The sequence below is a fragment of the Alnus glutinosa genome, chromosome 12, assembly GCF_958979055.1.
Source record: "Alnus glutinosa chromosome 12, dhAlnGlut1.1, whole genome shotgun sequence".
Taxonomy (NCBI): domain Eukaryota; kingdom Viridiplantae; phylum Streptophyta; class Magnoliopsida; order Fagales; family Betulaceae; genus Alnus; species Alnus glutinosa.
In genome coordinates this window covers 19,818,411-19,835,332 of record NC_084897.1, presented here as the reverse complement: position 1 = coordinate 19,835,332, position 16,922 = coordinate 19,818,411, and the positions used below count along the sequence as shown (strand labels likewise).

Below are 16,922 nucleotides of genomic sequence, written 5' to 3'. Positions count from 1 at the left end.
TTGGTTTAAAATCGCACTTATTGTCTACAAAATCGCAATCTCAAACGCACCCTTAGTACACAACATCACATTTAATTTAATTACTCACCACCCATTTAATTAATTATTTATTCCATTATGACTCGTTATTATTATTGTAATTCTATTATTTCATCTAAGACTTATTTTATTTTCAATAACATAAATATTATTACCTAGAATATCATTATTTGTCCCATCTATTTAATAAATGTAATTTATTAATTACTGAATTTCTTATTTATTTTCTCAGTCTTTACAAAATCATAATTTGTTCCCACATGCACAACTAGAACTGGTTCATTTAAACGGACATAGTGACAGGCGAGTAACTCTAAAAGTCTTTCAACTGTCACTCTTGTGTCATTGAAAAAATGATATGGCTTTTAAAATTACCATTTTATCATAATTCAATAGTAATCAATCACAAGTCAATAGTGATTTTAAAAGCCATCTCATTTTTGGAGTGACACAAGAGGGACTTCTAGTATTACTCTATGAATCAAATAGGGAGACAGCTTGACCCAGGAATGGAATGCTAGAAGTTCATCTTGTGTCCCTAAAAAAATGAGGTGACTTTTAAAATCACCATTGAATTTGCAATTGATTGTTATTAAATTTTAATCAAATGGTCATTTTAAAAGTCACCTTATTTTTGGAGGGATACAAGAATGACACATGAAGGACTTCTAGAATTACAACTCAGAATTATTCCTGATTCATATAATGTGCGTAAGTCAATTGAAAAATCATTTAAGAGATAACAAGCCATAACATTTCATAATATATTATCGTAATTGTACTCTTCAACTCTTTAACACTTGATGATAATTGATAAACAAATTCAACATATGCAGAAATTCTAGTAGACCGTCGTATATAATGACGTCAGGGAGGATCGGAGTGCATCAAACAATGCATTGTACCTTTTTATTTTTTTTTATTATTATTATTTCTTTATAAACATATCAAGACAAGAAAATAAAGAAGCAATAGTATAACAAGGAACCTTAGACACGCTCTATTTATTTCAACAAACATGTAAATCGACATCCCTCTGACTAACTGACTTCAAAAGAAAGAAAAAAAATTAAGGGTTGATGATCTTCTTCTTCTTCAGAATTCTGAACCTTGCTTCACAGAAAACAACATATTGAATATAAAAACATCAATAATTAGACATCAAAAAATCATGTAGGAAACTGTTTATAAAAGAATCAAGGAAAGCCACCATATATATAGCATTAATGCACAGAAATAATTAAACTACATGGTGTGGCCGGGAAATTAGGAGACGTGTTGAATAATATGCTTACCCTTTCTCTGAACAACCATATATAGCATGGTGATATCACAGTTTGCCCTCCCAAAGCCAATGTATGGTGGAATTCAGGTCATCCTTCCAATGCCATTCATCTTCCTTTGTTGCTTGTACTCTTTGTAGCTTTGGTGTGCTCAAGTCTCCATAAGTGAAAATCTTCATCTCTTGGCATTGTCTCACAATTACTTCTTCCAAAGATGGGAACTCCAAGTAATAACTTCCCGAGCAAAAGTTTATGAGCCTTGGCAAGCAATCAAGTTTTAAGTAAGTCAATTTGCTGAAAGTAATGACCACCTGATCATTCGCTTCACCTCCCTCCCTTGTTACAATTTCAGTTATACTTTCGCATTCGCTTAGGCTCATTTTTTTGAGCTGCACCAGAGTTTTGGCTGTTGGGGATGTAACTAAATTAATCAATCCATGACACTTTGAAATTTCCAGTTCTGACAAATTTTGGAAAGATACTGAGGATGGCACTAAGTTTTTCAATTTGCCACATTCTGTCACCTCCAGTTTTTTCAGATTATGAAGAACTTGGCATGGTTGGGTGTCTTCTTTCCACAAATGTGTCAGCATTGGTAGTTCAGTTAGAAATAGTTCTGTTAATTTTGGGAGTATCCTAGCATGTTCTTCTTGACCAAGAGCTTCTTCATATGGGAATACTTCTTCCCAACGAGTACGAAGCACAACAAGAAACTCCAGATTGTGTAATCCTTTAAGAAACTTAGACAGAGAAACAGCTGAATTATTATGATCGTTGATCAACCCAAGAGCTTTTAATTTGCAAAAGCACCCCCCCAAATCCTGGCCACGCCATATTGTGCCACAATGCACCAATTTCAAATACAGCAAATTGGGGAACGTAGCCTATAAATGAATTATATCAATAAACAAAAGAAAGTTGGATTAGTATGCAATTCCTTCAAGAAGTTTGGGTTAGTTCATTAAATTTATTGTAGGTACTAGAAAATGGAATGCGTCCGTGAATGTGTTGCAATTGACGGTAGAAACATAGTCCCAACATGTTACAAGAATATGTCAAAATGAAAAATAAAAAAGAAAATCGAAAGTAAATATTTAAGAGCAATACAAAGAATATTTCCTGTTGATATAATTCGGGATTCCATAAAATTATGTGGGCAGAATCCTTTTCCTCTTTTCCAAGTTGGTCTTGAAGAATAACTCACAAAACAAAGAGTGTCATTAACCACACAAGTAAAACTCTAAGGATACGTTTGGTATGTGAAATGACTATTCCATTAAAAAAATAAATAACTTTTATTGGAAATAGAGTAGACTGGAATAGGCATCCTTAATTTAACAAACAGTACTCATTCCCATGGGAATGACTATTTCAACTGCTAGAGTATATGAAAAGGTAAAGGTGTGACGTCCCACGTCGCCTGAGAATGGGATGTGCTTATATGTATAAATGCATCATTCTTGACACAACGCGTTTTAAAGCCGTAATGCCATGAACCTATCAGAACTTCACAGTTAAGCGTGCTTCTGCGAGAATAGTACCAGGATGGGTGACCTCCTGAAAAATCTGGTTCGGGGAAGATAAAAGAGGACAATATTGTGTCATTGAGGATGAGTCATTACAAAAGGTGTACATGTAAGCGGATATTAACCACCTACATCTACTATCCGCAATTATTCACTATCCATTATCTCCTATCCGCATATACGGATGCGGATAGTGGTTTTAGGGTATGTGGATGCGATTAATAACAACATCCGCATACCCTTTATATATATAATAAATTCACCAAAACATTATGTTTACATTAGTTTGGTTGGCTGTGTTGATTTCTTGTATAACACTTAAGCGAAAAGGCAAAAGTAATTAATGTCAAATCAATATATTTTCAAAAGATTAGGGCTTTAAAAAATTAAAACAAGTTCAAAACTCTAAAAACCGGCCTAAATTAGTTTTAAAATCGTTTAAAATAGGCTCTAATAGAGGCTCATTACCTAATATGCGGTAGCGGATAATAACCGCTATAACCGTGTGGATGCGGGTATCTAAAGGTAATCTCCGCATGTAACCCTAGATAAGGATTGATCGTTATCATATATACTAACACTAAGGTTACGTTTGGTACGCGTAATGGCTATTCCTTTAGGAAAATGAATAACTTCTATTGAAAATGAAAGAATGTGAAATGACATAGCCTTGGAATAGCCATTTTCATGGCCCATGAGGGAATGTCAATTCTTTAAATTGAGGAACAGTTATTCCTCTCAAAATGAGAGCAATAGATATTCCTCAATTTAAGGAATAGTCATTCCATCATGGGCAATGAGAATGGCTAACACCAAGACTATTTTATTCCACCTTTTTTCATTCCTAATAAAATCTATTCTTTTTTTTAATGGAATGTCATTCTACGTACCAAACGAAATCTAAGGCTATTCTATTCTACCTTCTTCAATTCATAATAAAAACTATTTATTTTTCTCAATAGAATAGTCATTCTACGTATCAAACGTACCCTAAGTCTTACTTCACAGCTGTACTACAAGCTTAAGTGCCACGACCCAAGTTTAAGGAAACTATCGTGTTAAAAGAAGATTGAATGAAGAGTTTGGGCGCACACAACAAAAAGATCAAAGAGAAAAATTTCACTATTATAAAGGATTTTTTTTATTTTTTTTGGTTCTTTAGAATGTGAGACATTAAGTGTATTAGGTATTGAGTTTAAGGTTTTTTTTTTTCTTCACTAGTTTGTATATCTTCTTTAATTGGTAGATTTCTTCTTCATCATCTACACTCGTGGATGTTCCCACATTGTGAGAATAGAAATTTTTGTGCTCTCATGTGTGAATGTTTTGTATTTTTTACTATTACTATGATCCATTACTTAACAAGTAGTATTAAAGCCAAGGTTCGGGATTTAGATCAACGATTATAGTATATATGGCAAGTATCTAAATATGAGGTAGGGAAGTTTAATGGCTACTAGTGCAATCTGTTTCAACTTATTGAATGAAGTCATCCATAATGTGATTGATGAAGAGAAAGCGATATGGTAGAAATTAGAGTCCATATATGACAAAAAATATAATGAATAAGTGATACATGAAGAAGCAACTATATGGTCTATAGATGGTTGGAAGTACTCATACGTTTGAACACCTCAATAAGTTGAACATGTTTAATATGTAACTGTTATACTTTGGAATGAAAATTTAAAAGGAAGACAAAGAGATACTTCTTATAGCATCGCTTCCCTCTTTGTTTGATCACCTAGTTACAACATTGTTGTATAGAAAAGATACTCTAGAACTTGAAGAGGTAATTCGAGGTCTCTGATCATAGAAAAAGAGGGGAAAACTATTCAGTGTTGATGGGATTGTGATGAGGTTTGAGCCAAGGAGTGGAAGAGATGAATCTAAAGACAAGATTGGTAAATGAGGTAGTCTTAGTCTTGATCAACAATTAACGAAGGATGAACATTCACATTCAGTAAAAGATGTGAAATACTACTATTGTCATTAGAAATGCTACTACAGAGGATTTTGAAAGGCGCTAAAACAGGATCTGAAGGATAAAAACAACCAGAAAAATTCAGCAAATTCAGTTAAGGTTTAGCATTGCTAAAGACAATTATGACAATGCAGATCTCCTCTTAGTCTCTCCATGTACGAATTATTGGATTTTGGATTTCACAACTTCTGTTTCAGGGAAAACAAAGCGCTCAAGCTCCGAGGGTTGTAGTAAACTCCTCTTACCGATAAAAAATATGATATTTTTAGACACATTTGATTCATTAGGTTATGGCTATTCGGTTAGAGGTGACATTATGAAAATAACCAAAGGTGCCTTGATGGTAATAAAAAGTTAGAAATTTCGTAATTTATATAAGCTGCTTGGGAACATAGTTACATGTAGAGTAGTAATATCTATTCTGGGAGAATCAAGTTTTGATGATACAATTTTATGACATATGCAGCCTGGCTATTTAATTAGGTGAGTATGACATGTTTAGCTTCAGAAACAGAATTTGTTGAATAGTGTAAAATCATGTGAACTAGGTTTTAAGAAATGCAAACAAGGGTATTCTTGACTATGTTCATTCAAAAGTTTGGAAATTAGTGTCAATGACTTCAATTGAGGCGCGTGATATTTTATTAGGTCTATTAATAGTTTTCAAGAAATGCCTAGCTAGGTTTATTTTATAAAGCACAAGTTAAATGCTTTTATGATCTTCAAGCAATAGAAAGTATAGATTGATAATTAAACGTGAAAAGAGTAAAGTACCTCGGAGCAAATAATATATTGAAAGTATAGGGATTTTGAGTTCTAGAAGTTTTTTTAAACAGAAGGCATCACTCGTCACTTCATAGTTGATAGAACTCTATAACAAAATGGACTTTCTAAAATGTTAAACAAAACCTTGTTGGAAAAGGCAATATGCATAAGGGATTGTTAAGGGCATCCTATAAGATTATAAGTTAAGGCTCTTACCTCATCAACCAAGAAAAGGGATTGTTTACCGGAGATCTGAAGTTGGCTCTCCTGAAGTGTTTCGCTCGAAAGTTCAGAAGCAAATGTATCAACTTGGCATCCACTCACCACCATATCTTTCAGCATTGGCCATTCTGAAGAATGCCTTCCAGGGTAAAAACACTTGAGTCTTGGTACGCGATCGAGACATATATGACCTACTTGAGGGAACACAAACCTACTTATCGCTTCTGCTCCTTCGCCTTCTTCTCCTGCAATAATCTCCTCCACCCCACAATCAACTATATGAAGCTCCTCCAATCGCATGAGACATCTTGCCACTGAGGCTGGAAATAAACTTTTCAAACTCTCACATTCCATAGCACGTACAACTTTTAGATTTTGAAAGCTGAAAATTTCTTGGGGGTCTTTATTCCATACATGCTTCATTTTGGGTAGACGAACCAAATACAATTTTTCCAACTGAATGACTGTTACAGCATGTGTTCCTTCAACATTTGGCCCTTGCAATTCAAATACTTCTTGCAGTGAGCCACAATCACTTATGGTTAGTTCAACTAGACTCTGAAATCTTGCCAGCATATTAGATTGAAAGACGTAATTCGTAAGATTTTCACAAAATTCAACTTTTAGAGTCTGAAGCTTGCAAAAGGAATCTATGGCAAATTGGTTATGCCATATGATTTCCAAGTCATCCAGATGGGAAATTCCCAACTCTCCCAAACTAGGGAAGGCAACCTGCAGGGTTCATACCGTGTGTTAATTACATACCGAACTGTCATAACTCACGTAACGGAAGATGAGATATATACAAAGTAACGATGCTAGAGATTTTTATTTTAAAAGTTTAGAATAAAATTAAAAAAAAAAAAAAAAAAAAAAAGAGAGAGAGAGAGATAAGTAAAAAAAGATTTACCTCTTCATTGAAGAAAGGTTGCATGGCGGTATGAGGGTTGTCCTTTGCATTCATTTCCACAAGTTCTTTGTCGAAGGTCATGCCTGAACTGACAGGTTTACATATGAACGTCTTTAATTTAGGGCAACGTTCAATCCACAGTTGCTTCAAGGATGGAAATTCGATATTACTTCCTATGCAAAATCTTTTGAGCATTGGAAGATCTTTTAGAATCAAGCATTCAAGTTGACTGAACAACACCAACTTAGGAATTCTTTCTTCTACTACTCCTGATTCTTCTGTGACTATTATCTCTTCCATAACCTTACATTCGAATATGTGAAGGTGTTTGAGCTGCCCCATAAACCTGGCTGTAGAGAATGACAATAGATATTTTATATTACTAGAGCCCTGCACTTCCAAGCGTGACAAATTTTGAAACCTTGACGTGGATTGCATGTTCTCTAATCTGCAAGAGGAGTTTGTTGCCCGATGTTGATTGTGTTGTACGTCTTCCAAGTCTATTGTGGACAATTCCAACCTTTCCAAGTTGGGGAACACAACCTGCAACAACAGCAAATGTTTATCCTTCAACAACTTAAAAGATGCACAAGCTAGGGTATCAGGGTATGCATATTATTTTTCTTTTAAAGAAGGAAAATACAATTTTATTTGAGCATAGTGACTAGCAAGCTATGGGGAAAGAGTCAACAAAAAGATACTTAGGTTCATTCCAACATTGCCGTGCAATCCTGGCACATGTTTGGCCTGCATTAGTCGTGGGGTAGGGTGAGAACACAATGTATAAATTTCATCTCTTTTATTTTTAAAATCCATGGATGCAAACGAACTTGTACTTGCTGATAAAACGTAGCCATTACTCATTATTAGCTTTTTAAAATTCTCTATTGTTCTAAAATCTAATTTTTAGCTTTTTATTCATTATAACTGTAACGCTACAACATTTTTACCCTTTTTTCCAACTGTAAATACCTTTAGGCGCTACAACTACGACTTAAATTTAGACTTGCAGCTGAAGAATAATTGAATTGTAAATGTAAGAATAATACAAGAGCACTAATTGAAAACATAATTACATTTATTTACACATCACTTACAATTTTGTTCCAAATATAAACTTACTATATAATTTACACTATTTTACACCTACTAGAAACTATACATAGTCAAAAGAATGTAATTAACTACCAAACCCAAACCTGATCAGTCTTTAGCCAAAAGTCTCGTCTAGGTGACCAAAACAAAGTCTTCCCCAAATTTTACGGATCAAAGTCCAAGATGTTGTTGGGCATTCCTCTATCTCTGGCCTCTATAGCTATAAATTTTGACAAATTTAAGAGTGGAACTGTGAGTCCACAGTTCTATAATTAAATACAGTCAACCATGCTGTGGGTGTAACGTGAACCCTCTTTGTAAAATTTCTCTCTTTTGTTTAATAGAAAACATACAAGACTATCGTTTATTGTAGTAATGTTGAAAATCCTTTTAGAGAGACTTTTCTATTTCCTCAAAACTTTAACATGTTATTAACTTCAATACTGACACTTTCAAATCATTTGTTGGCAGTTAATACTAAAAACAACACATGCTTATAGACACAATTCATTTACAAAATTGAATACTGAAACTATCATTTTATTTGAACTAGTCCTTTTCCTTGGCCTATGTCGATTTTACTACGTACCCTGTTCGACCACAAGTTACTAATATAGGTGAGAGGAGGTTGGCGGCTCCTATAAGTAAGGGTGGTGGGCCACCCCCTATAATTCCACAATAGGCTAAGTCATCTATTATGCCACGTGCCAATCAATTGGTTGCGACATAGATCCACATGTGCATCTCATAGTTCTGTCAAACAGCTAATGGTACGACCATATTAAACAAATAGCATACCTTGAGGATTAGTTTCGTACAACTAGAATCCCAAAAACTAAATAAGTAATTTTTTTCTTTTTTTAATTAATTAAATTTCTATGTAAATTTAGCTTCATAAAATCCTCGCTTGAGACACACATGCCTCTCAAATATGCTCATGGATTCTTTGGGTGAAGATAAGGTCCTGTTTTTCTCACAAAGGATGTAGTGATCACAATAATTTTAGAATCCCAAAGAAGCTGAAAAAGACAAAATACAAATAACCGAATCATACATGACACAAAGATTTAACGTGGTTTGGCTTAATAAGCTTACATCCACAAATAAAGAGGATTAGAAGGAAATTCATTATCAAAAGATAGAGCACAAAGAGTAGTAGGAAGAAAAGCACTCAAAACTTAAAAGTTTCAATACAACAAAATTTCACTCTCACACAAAAGAGTAAAGTAACAAAAATAGACAACTCTCTTTCTCTTAGTGCCTGTGTAGCAAAACAAGGCTGGTGAGAAAACATACCGAGCAACTCAAGTCTCTTTCTCTCGTGATGTGTATCAAGTTGTTGAAGCCACGTGGTAAGTCGGTCAAAACTTTCCCAAATTGAGTATAAGAGCACTCTCAACAGCTTCTTTTAATTTTTTTTTAAATTTAAAGAACCAAGTTACTTTTTGTTTTCCTATTCAAATACATCCTTTAATAGCTTCCTTTATCATTTTCCTATACTATTTAAATATTCTCTCAATCAATGCTAGGGGAAAGAGAGAGGAAAGGGAGCCTTTTTTTTTTTTTAATAAAATAAGGATAAGAAAAGCTAAAGTGTTTTCTAGAACTTGGATAGCATTGTAGCTTTCCCTAGGTTTAGGGAAGGAAAGGGCAATCTACTGCAGGTGGGTTTTTGGAGATTTTTCCTACATTTAAGGAAGGGAAGGTGGTTTAAGAAGTATGTTGATAGTGCTCTAGGAGTCCAAAACCAATTGGGAAAAGAAACACCGCAAGGCGGCTACAAAATTGAATTCCAAATTGAAGTAGGTAAAAAACCAGCTAGGCCCCACACACTCAAGACTTGATTATTCAAGTCACTCACGCAACAAACGAGATAGTCATGTTACTTGACATTCACTTCAATAAACAACTGGTTAGTGATCGGTAAGAAATTATATATGTGTCCTTCAGCTACATTTAATTCGTTGTAACAATTAGAATTTAAATAATTATCATAACGGTAATTATTTAATATAAAGATTGAATATGATTTATTCTATATTAAGTTATATGAAATTATAACGGTTTAAAACGGTTTTTTATATTAATTTTTTGATTTATTCTTTTTGATGGGAGGAGAATAATCAAACATCTAATTAATAACGATGGTTCTTTATCTACCTATATAAAGAGTCATGTGTATCCATCTATTAATACACTTATAGACATAGGCCAGAAGAACTCTCTAAATTTTTGTCTTTTTAGAATTCTTAGTGTTGCAGAAAATTTTTTCGTTCTTCGTTCTTCATCAAGCTTGAACAAAATATGGCTGGAGGTATTTATAATTCGACCGCTTATTTATTTTATAGCATTTTATTTTATATATTATGCTTACATGATCATGATCAGTATCTTCGTTCTAGTTATTCTAAAACTTGCAGGATTAGCATTGCTAAGTGTTAAATAACTACTTCAATAGGAAGAGATGAATTTAATCATTTAATTTATATTCTACCATTAAGGAAAGACAGCTACTTGAAAGTGAAGTTGGAAGTGTAAAGTGTGGTTAGGTTGTTAAATAATAATAATAATAATAAAAAAAAAAAGGTGCTTGAGCTGGCAACAATAATTCAAAGTACTCTAGAAGTATGACTCCTTACTGCACATAAGTAATTACTTGTGGGATCTAGAGTTATATGAGAGGGAGCAGCATTGCTCCTAGTTCTAAGTAATTACTCTGGTATATATAAACGCCTCATATTGAAATTAGTTTTGGTTGTTTTCCATGGACAAATTAATACACTACTCAAATATTTATCATTCAAACAGTGTTCTTGACACATCTATATGTGTATATGTATATATATATATATAGGTGTGTGCTGTGCGTGTAGGATTATTTTTTGGGGAATAAAAATCTCATGTACCTGTTCGTGTAGAATTGGCATGTAAAAATCAAGCTTTCCATCTGAAATGATTTCTCCAGAAGCAGTTATGAATGAATTTTGTGCGCTTAAGAAGCTGATGAGCTTTGGAAGATCTCGTAATACCAAGCAACGCAATTTAGGGAACAATATCATATCTGTGTCTTCTATTTCACCTTCTTTAACGACTATTGCACCCATGATGCTGCATTCTCTTATCTCTAATTCTTCAAGTTGCAAAAGGCCCCTAGCTATGGATGATGAGAAGATAAATTTTAATTTATCACAATGTTCCACTTTTACAACTCTCAAGTTACCAAAGGATGTCAAGGGAAGTTGGCCATGACATATTTCTTCCAAGCCTGTCATATTTTTTAGAACAAAGGTCTCCAAAGCAGAAAAGGCACTAACTGACACCCTTGAGTTAATAATATACTTAATCTCAAGATTGTTTTGGATATGGAGATGCTTCAATTGTTGAAAGCCTTCCCTATCTAATTCGTGTAGAACACTTTTAACACCCTTTAACTCATCTAAATAAAGATCCTCTGTTCCCTTCAACAGCATTTTAAACCCAACCCATGATTGAAAGCTTGTATTCATCTTAAGTTTTAATGTTCTTGAGGATTTACTCTTATCAGACCAATCCCAGACATCTCCTACAAATATTACATATCTTTCCAACTTTTCGAACAACAAATCCTTTGGCAGATTTCTGGCATCTGGAATATGTATCTCTAAAGTGGTCAAATGGGACAAATGCTTTAGCTCAGCAAGGTTAGCATTATTTCTTTCATTATTGAGTCCTTCAGCCTCCCATCGAACAAAAGAGTTTCCCATATACAACTCTTCTAATTCCACCAAGCTCGATAGGACATTAGGGGGAATCACTTCAAGTTTGGAACAATTGCTCAAATCCAACAACCGCAAATGAGTCAAGAACCCTATTTCTTTTGGCAATTTCGAAATTTGGGATCCAAGAAGGCTAAGAACTACTAAATTCCTGAGCTTTCCAATTACAGCTATGTCGTCCAACACACAACCATCCAGACACAAAGTTCGTAGGTTTCTAAGGAGAGGAAGTGATGAAGGAAGTGATGAAAGCTGCATTTGTGTAAAATCCAAAACTTTGAGCCTTCCCATCCCTTGAAAGAAAGTGTCTGGGATTTGCAAAGAATGATCTCTGCCATTCACATAAAGGAATCTTAATTCTGGGCATTCCATTTCATCAGGAAGTTCATGGAAATCTACACCACGCATAGAGAACTCCTTGCATCTTTTGAGTACATCCACATCTAGCCTTTCTTTTAGCCCATCATCATCTCTCAAGATAATCATATTATGATCCTTTGACGCAATTAATGTAGCAACATCACGAACAACATCATGCATATGACAATCCTTAGAACTATGAGGACAATCTAGCAATAGACAACAGTCTTTCAGATTACGAACTAGTCTATATAATCTGTTTCTCGTTGCCTCCAATGTATTAATGCCATGAAATGAACCCAAACCATAACAGTATTTCAATAAGTCCAGAAAGTTAATGGAGAAATGCATCTCAGCACAACGCGAAAACAAATATTGAAGCTCCTGACTTTCAAGATGACTATAACTCAATTCTATAGAAGAATATATAGTTGACTGCATTCTTGTGAGGTGTCTAGGAGCGGGGCTTCTTAGTAGCTGCAAGGCATCCTTCCATTCAGATAAGTTCTTATTTTTTAATGCCTTAGAAACTGTTACAATTGCAATAGGTAGACCTGCACACTCTTTAGCTACCTTCGTTGCTTCGCATCGAAATTTAGGGTCTTTAACACAATCACCCGCCATGTTCTCAAATAAATTCCATGCTTCTTGTTCAGGTAAAATTTCAAGTCCAAAATCCTTTTGGGTGCCCATTTCACAAAATAATACATCTCGATTTCTGGATATCAGTACTACTTTGCATCCCTCAGAAGGAATTCCAATTCTCTCCAACTCAAGTTTCCCCCAAATATCATCTAAGATTACAAGTATCTTCCTGTCTTGTGATAATCTCCCCTGTAGACGAATTGCCCTTCCGAGTACAGTCTCCTTATCAAACTTTAGATCCAGCATGTCTGCAATTTCTCCTTGAATTCGTCTAAGGTCCGGGCTCTGCGTCACATCTGCCATGGCCACCTCATCGAATAACTTTTCTTCCTTGGCTTGCCTGGCAACTACTCTCGCCAGTGTAGTCTTTCCCACACCAGGCATCCCCCACATACCAATTACGTTGATGTTAGCATCTCCCAGTGCCTCCATAAGTCCCTTCACAGTTGACTTTCTTGACTCAAAGTCCATGTAATTCATATATCTCCTAGTCATTACCTCCTGTGGAGCAGGACGGTAAGAAACTCTGTAAAATCTGTTATTTTCTTCCAGGGCTTTATCAAAATCTTGCACTATCTTCGCTGCTTTCTCGCTTAGCTGATGCCGCACCTTCAAGTTCAGGCATGCCCCAATAGAACACCTCGTCTGTCCTCTTTCTTCAACTTGAAGAACTTCTCTGGCCTCTTCTATAGTCTTACTCACCTTTCTCAACCACGTGTCAACACGAGCTTCAATTTCTTCACCATTTCTTCTAGCAGAATCAACTAAATTTTGCACACCATCTCTAGTCTCCCGCAAGATTTGCTCCTGCTTCTCCATAGCGTCAATGTTGCTGTCGTACTTAAACCAATAACATAGGCACGGTACAATCGGTCCAACAATTGGTTCAACGAATAACGCAGCGATTTTTGCTACAACCGCACTTAGAATCTCCATTCTTGTCTCAATTTTTCTTTGCCCCTTTTCCTTTTTTTTTTTTTTTTTTCTTTTTTTTTTTTTTTCGATTTTTGTTCAAGGGAAACCTGAAAATCAAGAAAAAGACAAAGGAGAATGCAAGAAGTAATTAAAAAGGAGTAGCTGGATCTCCTTGGGATACTGATGGACTATTATTTTTCTATTGAAAACACTATCATGACTGTATTAGTTCTTTTTTAGTTTTTGTGGGAGGTGTTACTTTTATCATGACTGTATTAGTTCTGTTAATTTTCGAGATATATATCGGCCATTAAAAGCAATATCAAGTTTGTTGTTTGTTATGGAGCACTTATGGTCTGAGATCGTCTTTCTTAGAAAACTAAAATCGAAATATCATATTTAGATGTCAAGTGATTAGTGGTTGTTAAAGATACAACTCACGCAAGTAATTAATGGCAAGTGTCTCATTGAAGACATTAAAGAGACATTTATAATTGAAGACAATAATAATGAGATAGTTGAAGAGATCTCACAATACATTGAATACAAAACGTTAAAAGATGTATAGTGAGATAAGAGGTGAATAGTTGTAACCATTCATAATTGTAGTAGAAGTTGAATGGTTGTATAATTGATATAAATATCAATACAATGATCCCACAATATTCATGGGGAGAAATATGTAATTCTCAAATCTTACGGTTGTGATGTTTCTGAGATCAATGGGAAACTACACTGGGTCCATTCTTTCATTAATGGCAGCATTTGGAATGGGTCAAAAATGACATTGGCTTCTCTCGGGTGATTTCAATGTAGTTTGTAGCTCCCAAGAGAAGTGGGGACACGATTAGTTGGATGGTTATATATGAATCTGATTTTGTGGAGATAAATCAAATTGAGATTGTTGATCTAGCATTCTCAGGCAGTTTCTATATATACCCCGGATAAATAAGCAAAGTGAGAGTGCTGTTGTTGCTAAAAACCTTGATCGTGTTATATATGGAAAATGAAGTATGGCTTGAAATGTTTGGGCAGACAGCTGTGGGGTTTCTAACCATTCTTCAGCTTGTAGGGATTAAGCAAAGTTTTGGCCCCAAACCTTTTAAGTTTTTCAATTATTGGGTTGGTCATCCAGATTTTCTTCGATGGGTTGCTCAAGAGTGGAATATTGAGGTGGAGGGGTGTGCCTATATATGTTCTGCTTGTATTCCAAGCTCAAGGCTGTCAAGAAAATTCTTAAGCTGGTAAATGTGGATGTTTATGGAGGGATTACTCAAAAGGTGTTAACACAAGCTAATTAAGGCTCGGCTTAGCTTGCTCAAGCTCAAAGTGATTTTATTGCTTCTACTTATGAGTACTTGTTAAGGGAAAAATAATGTTTACATGAATATACCTCAAATTGTAATGCTGAGGAATTTGAAGCAGAAAGCTAGAAAAAAGTGGCTAACACTTGGTGACCAAAATAAGGCCTACTTCCATAGGATGCTAAAGGTGCAAAACTCAAGAAATCAAAGTAATCATCTATGGGATGAAGAGGGTATGAAAGTGGAAGGAAGTCATTCAGATCAAAGAGGTTGCTGAAATTTTTTTAAAGTTATTAACAAGCTCTCTAAAACCCACTTTTAGCTAAAATCTGGAGAAATTTTACAAAAAACCTCGTACATCAAGCTTTCTAAACAAAAATTCAATAGGTTTCTCTTGTCTGGCTCTGACGTTGTCAAAGCTAGAGCTAAGGTAAGCTGGAATTTGCTATGTGTTCCAAAGAGGGGGTGGGAGTTTGGAGATTAAGAGGTTGGAGGATTGGAATTATAATGCCTCTATATTGAGGCATATATGGAATCGATTTGCAAGGGCCGGATCCTTACGGGTAAAAGAATATTTGTTAAAAGTCGAATGCTTTTTGCAAGTAAAAATTTCACAAGGGTGCTCATGGTGTTGGAGAAAGTTACTGAAGTTAGGGAATATTGCTGGAGACTTTAAAATCCTAATTTAACCTTTAAAGTCGCTCATTTTTAAAAACGCACTTCTAAATGATATAAAAAAATATTTAGTTTAGAGCGACAATCAAACTTGTGTCGCAAAGGAAAGTCATTATGAGAAAATCAAATAAAACCAAAGAATACGAAGGCGGGGGATAGTGAGTGAAACCGGATCCGGATCCAAATCAAAATAAACGTTTTTTTTTTTTTTTTTTTTTTTTGAGGTGGAGTAAGCAAAGAGTTAAACCAAGAACACAAATGCAAAAGCAAGGGAATTAATTGATTCGGATAAGAATATAAAGTAAATTTGAAAAGCAGAGCAAAGATATTGGACACGTACCTCTTCTACGCCTCTGACTCGTGTGCAGAGAAAAGATGGTGAGTAGACCAAGATCAGAGTGTGGCGATGAAACTTAATGGTGTAGCGGAGACCGGAGACGGCAAAATGACTATGTATATATATAAGCAGTGTGAAGAATGAATGATGGAGGAAGAAGCACAAAGAATCAGTCAAATAAACCATGGAGAAAAAAACAAACAAACACAAACACCAGGTCAAGAAATACCAACTCATTATTTTTTATTTTTTCTTGGCGCCCAAACCTACTCATTAAAAACATAATATATAGGTACTGTCTAAACAGGCAGGCATGAAGTCGACTTCCACACCTACTTGAAAGGTGGTGATCCGTGAAATAAGGAGTGGAAGTCACCTTCATGCCTGTTTAGACATCTCCTTATTTGAAATGTCTAAACTGTCATTTTCTGCTCCTGCCCACTTTAATTAGTTTTCAAAGCCTATTAATCAGAAAATGAGGTTACTACCCTCAACGAAGTTTCGTACTCATCTCATCTCATAATTTTCAAAGCAATTGATAGTTTTAGTACTTGGAAAATGGATTCATTATATATATACATATATATTTGTTTTGATATATAATATTCTTAAAAGATGTTCATTTATATATATATATATATATATATATGAAGACTCTAAAAATACTAGTTTAGTATTTGATTGTAGTAAAAAGAAAATTAAGGAAAATAAAAAATTAATAACTGATCAGTTATAACCATTTAGAAATTGAAACTAAGGAAAACAAGCATCATTATCTAGATTTTAAACACTTGAAAAATCACTCCCTTCATTATAATTTCTATCTAAAGTAACTTAAGCTCAGCTCAAGTGAGTGAAAGGGAGGAAAAGGGCAATCAAATTGAAACATCTGTTTGGGGTCGACGTTTCTGGTACAATTATATGTTTGTCATCTTTCAAGCAACTCCAATCCAATAGATTTTTATAACATTGTCAACACTAACGAGTTTAGTGCTTAAATAAATTATTACATGCTCCAACTGTTCATGGCCTTGCAATTTGTAAACTCCACCAAACAAAAATAGTCTTTGCAATTTGGTTGTACATAACAAGTAAACGCCTTGGACT

The 16,922-nt window shown here is 34.7% G+C and overlaps 1 protein-coding gene across 3 annotated transcripts; it reads right to left on the bottom strand.

Annotated features, from left to right (window-relative positions):
- Positions 1 to 922: 922 nt before the first annotated feature.
- LOC133852112 (disease resistance protein At4g27190-like) lies at positions 923 to 15,960 on the bottom strand. 3 transcript variants are annotated; one of them, XM_062288788.1, is made up of 6 exons: positions 15,819 to 15,960; positions 10,731 to 13,606; positions 6,730 to 7,272; positions 5,814 to 6,551; positions 1,335 to 2,206; positions 923 to 1,152 (listed from the first exon to the last, which is right to left on the bottom strand). In XM_062288788.1, exons 2-5 carry the CDS (start codon positions 13,518 to 13,520, stop codon positions 1,370 to 1,372), a joined length of 4,908 nt encoding a protein of 1,635 aa, XP_062144772.1. In that variant the 5' UTR covers positions 13,521 to 13,606; positions 15,819 to 15,960; the 3' UTR covers positions 923 to 1,152; positions 1,335 to 1,369. The 3 variants fall into 3 exon arrangements, with proteins under 3 accessions (XP_062144772.1, XP_062144771.1, XP_062144773.1); XM_062288787.1 differs by having other exon boundaries at positions 923 to 1,148; XM_062288789.1 differs by having other exon boundaries at positions 923 to 1,142.
- Between the last annotated feature and the right edge of the window lie 962 nt (positions 15,961 to 16,922).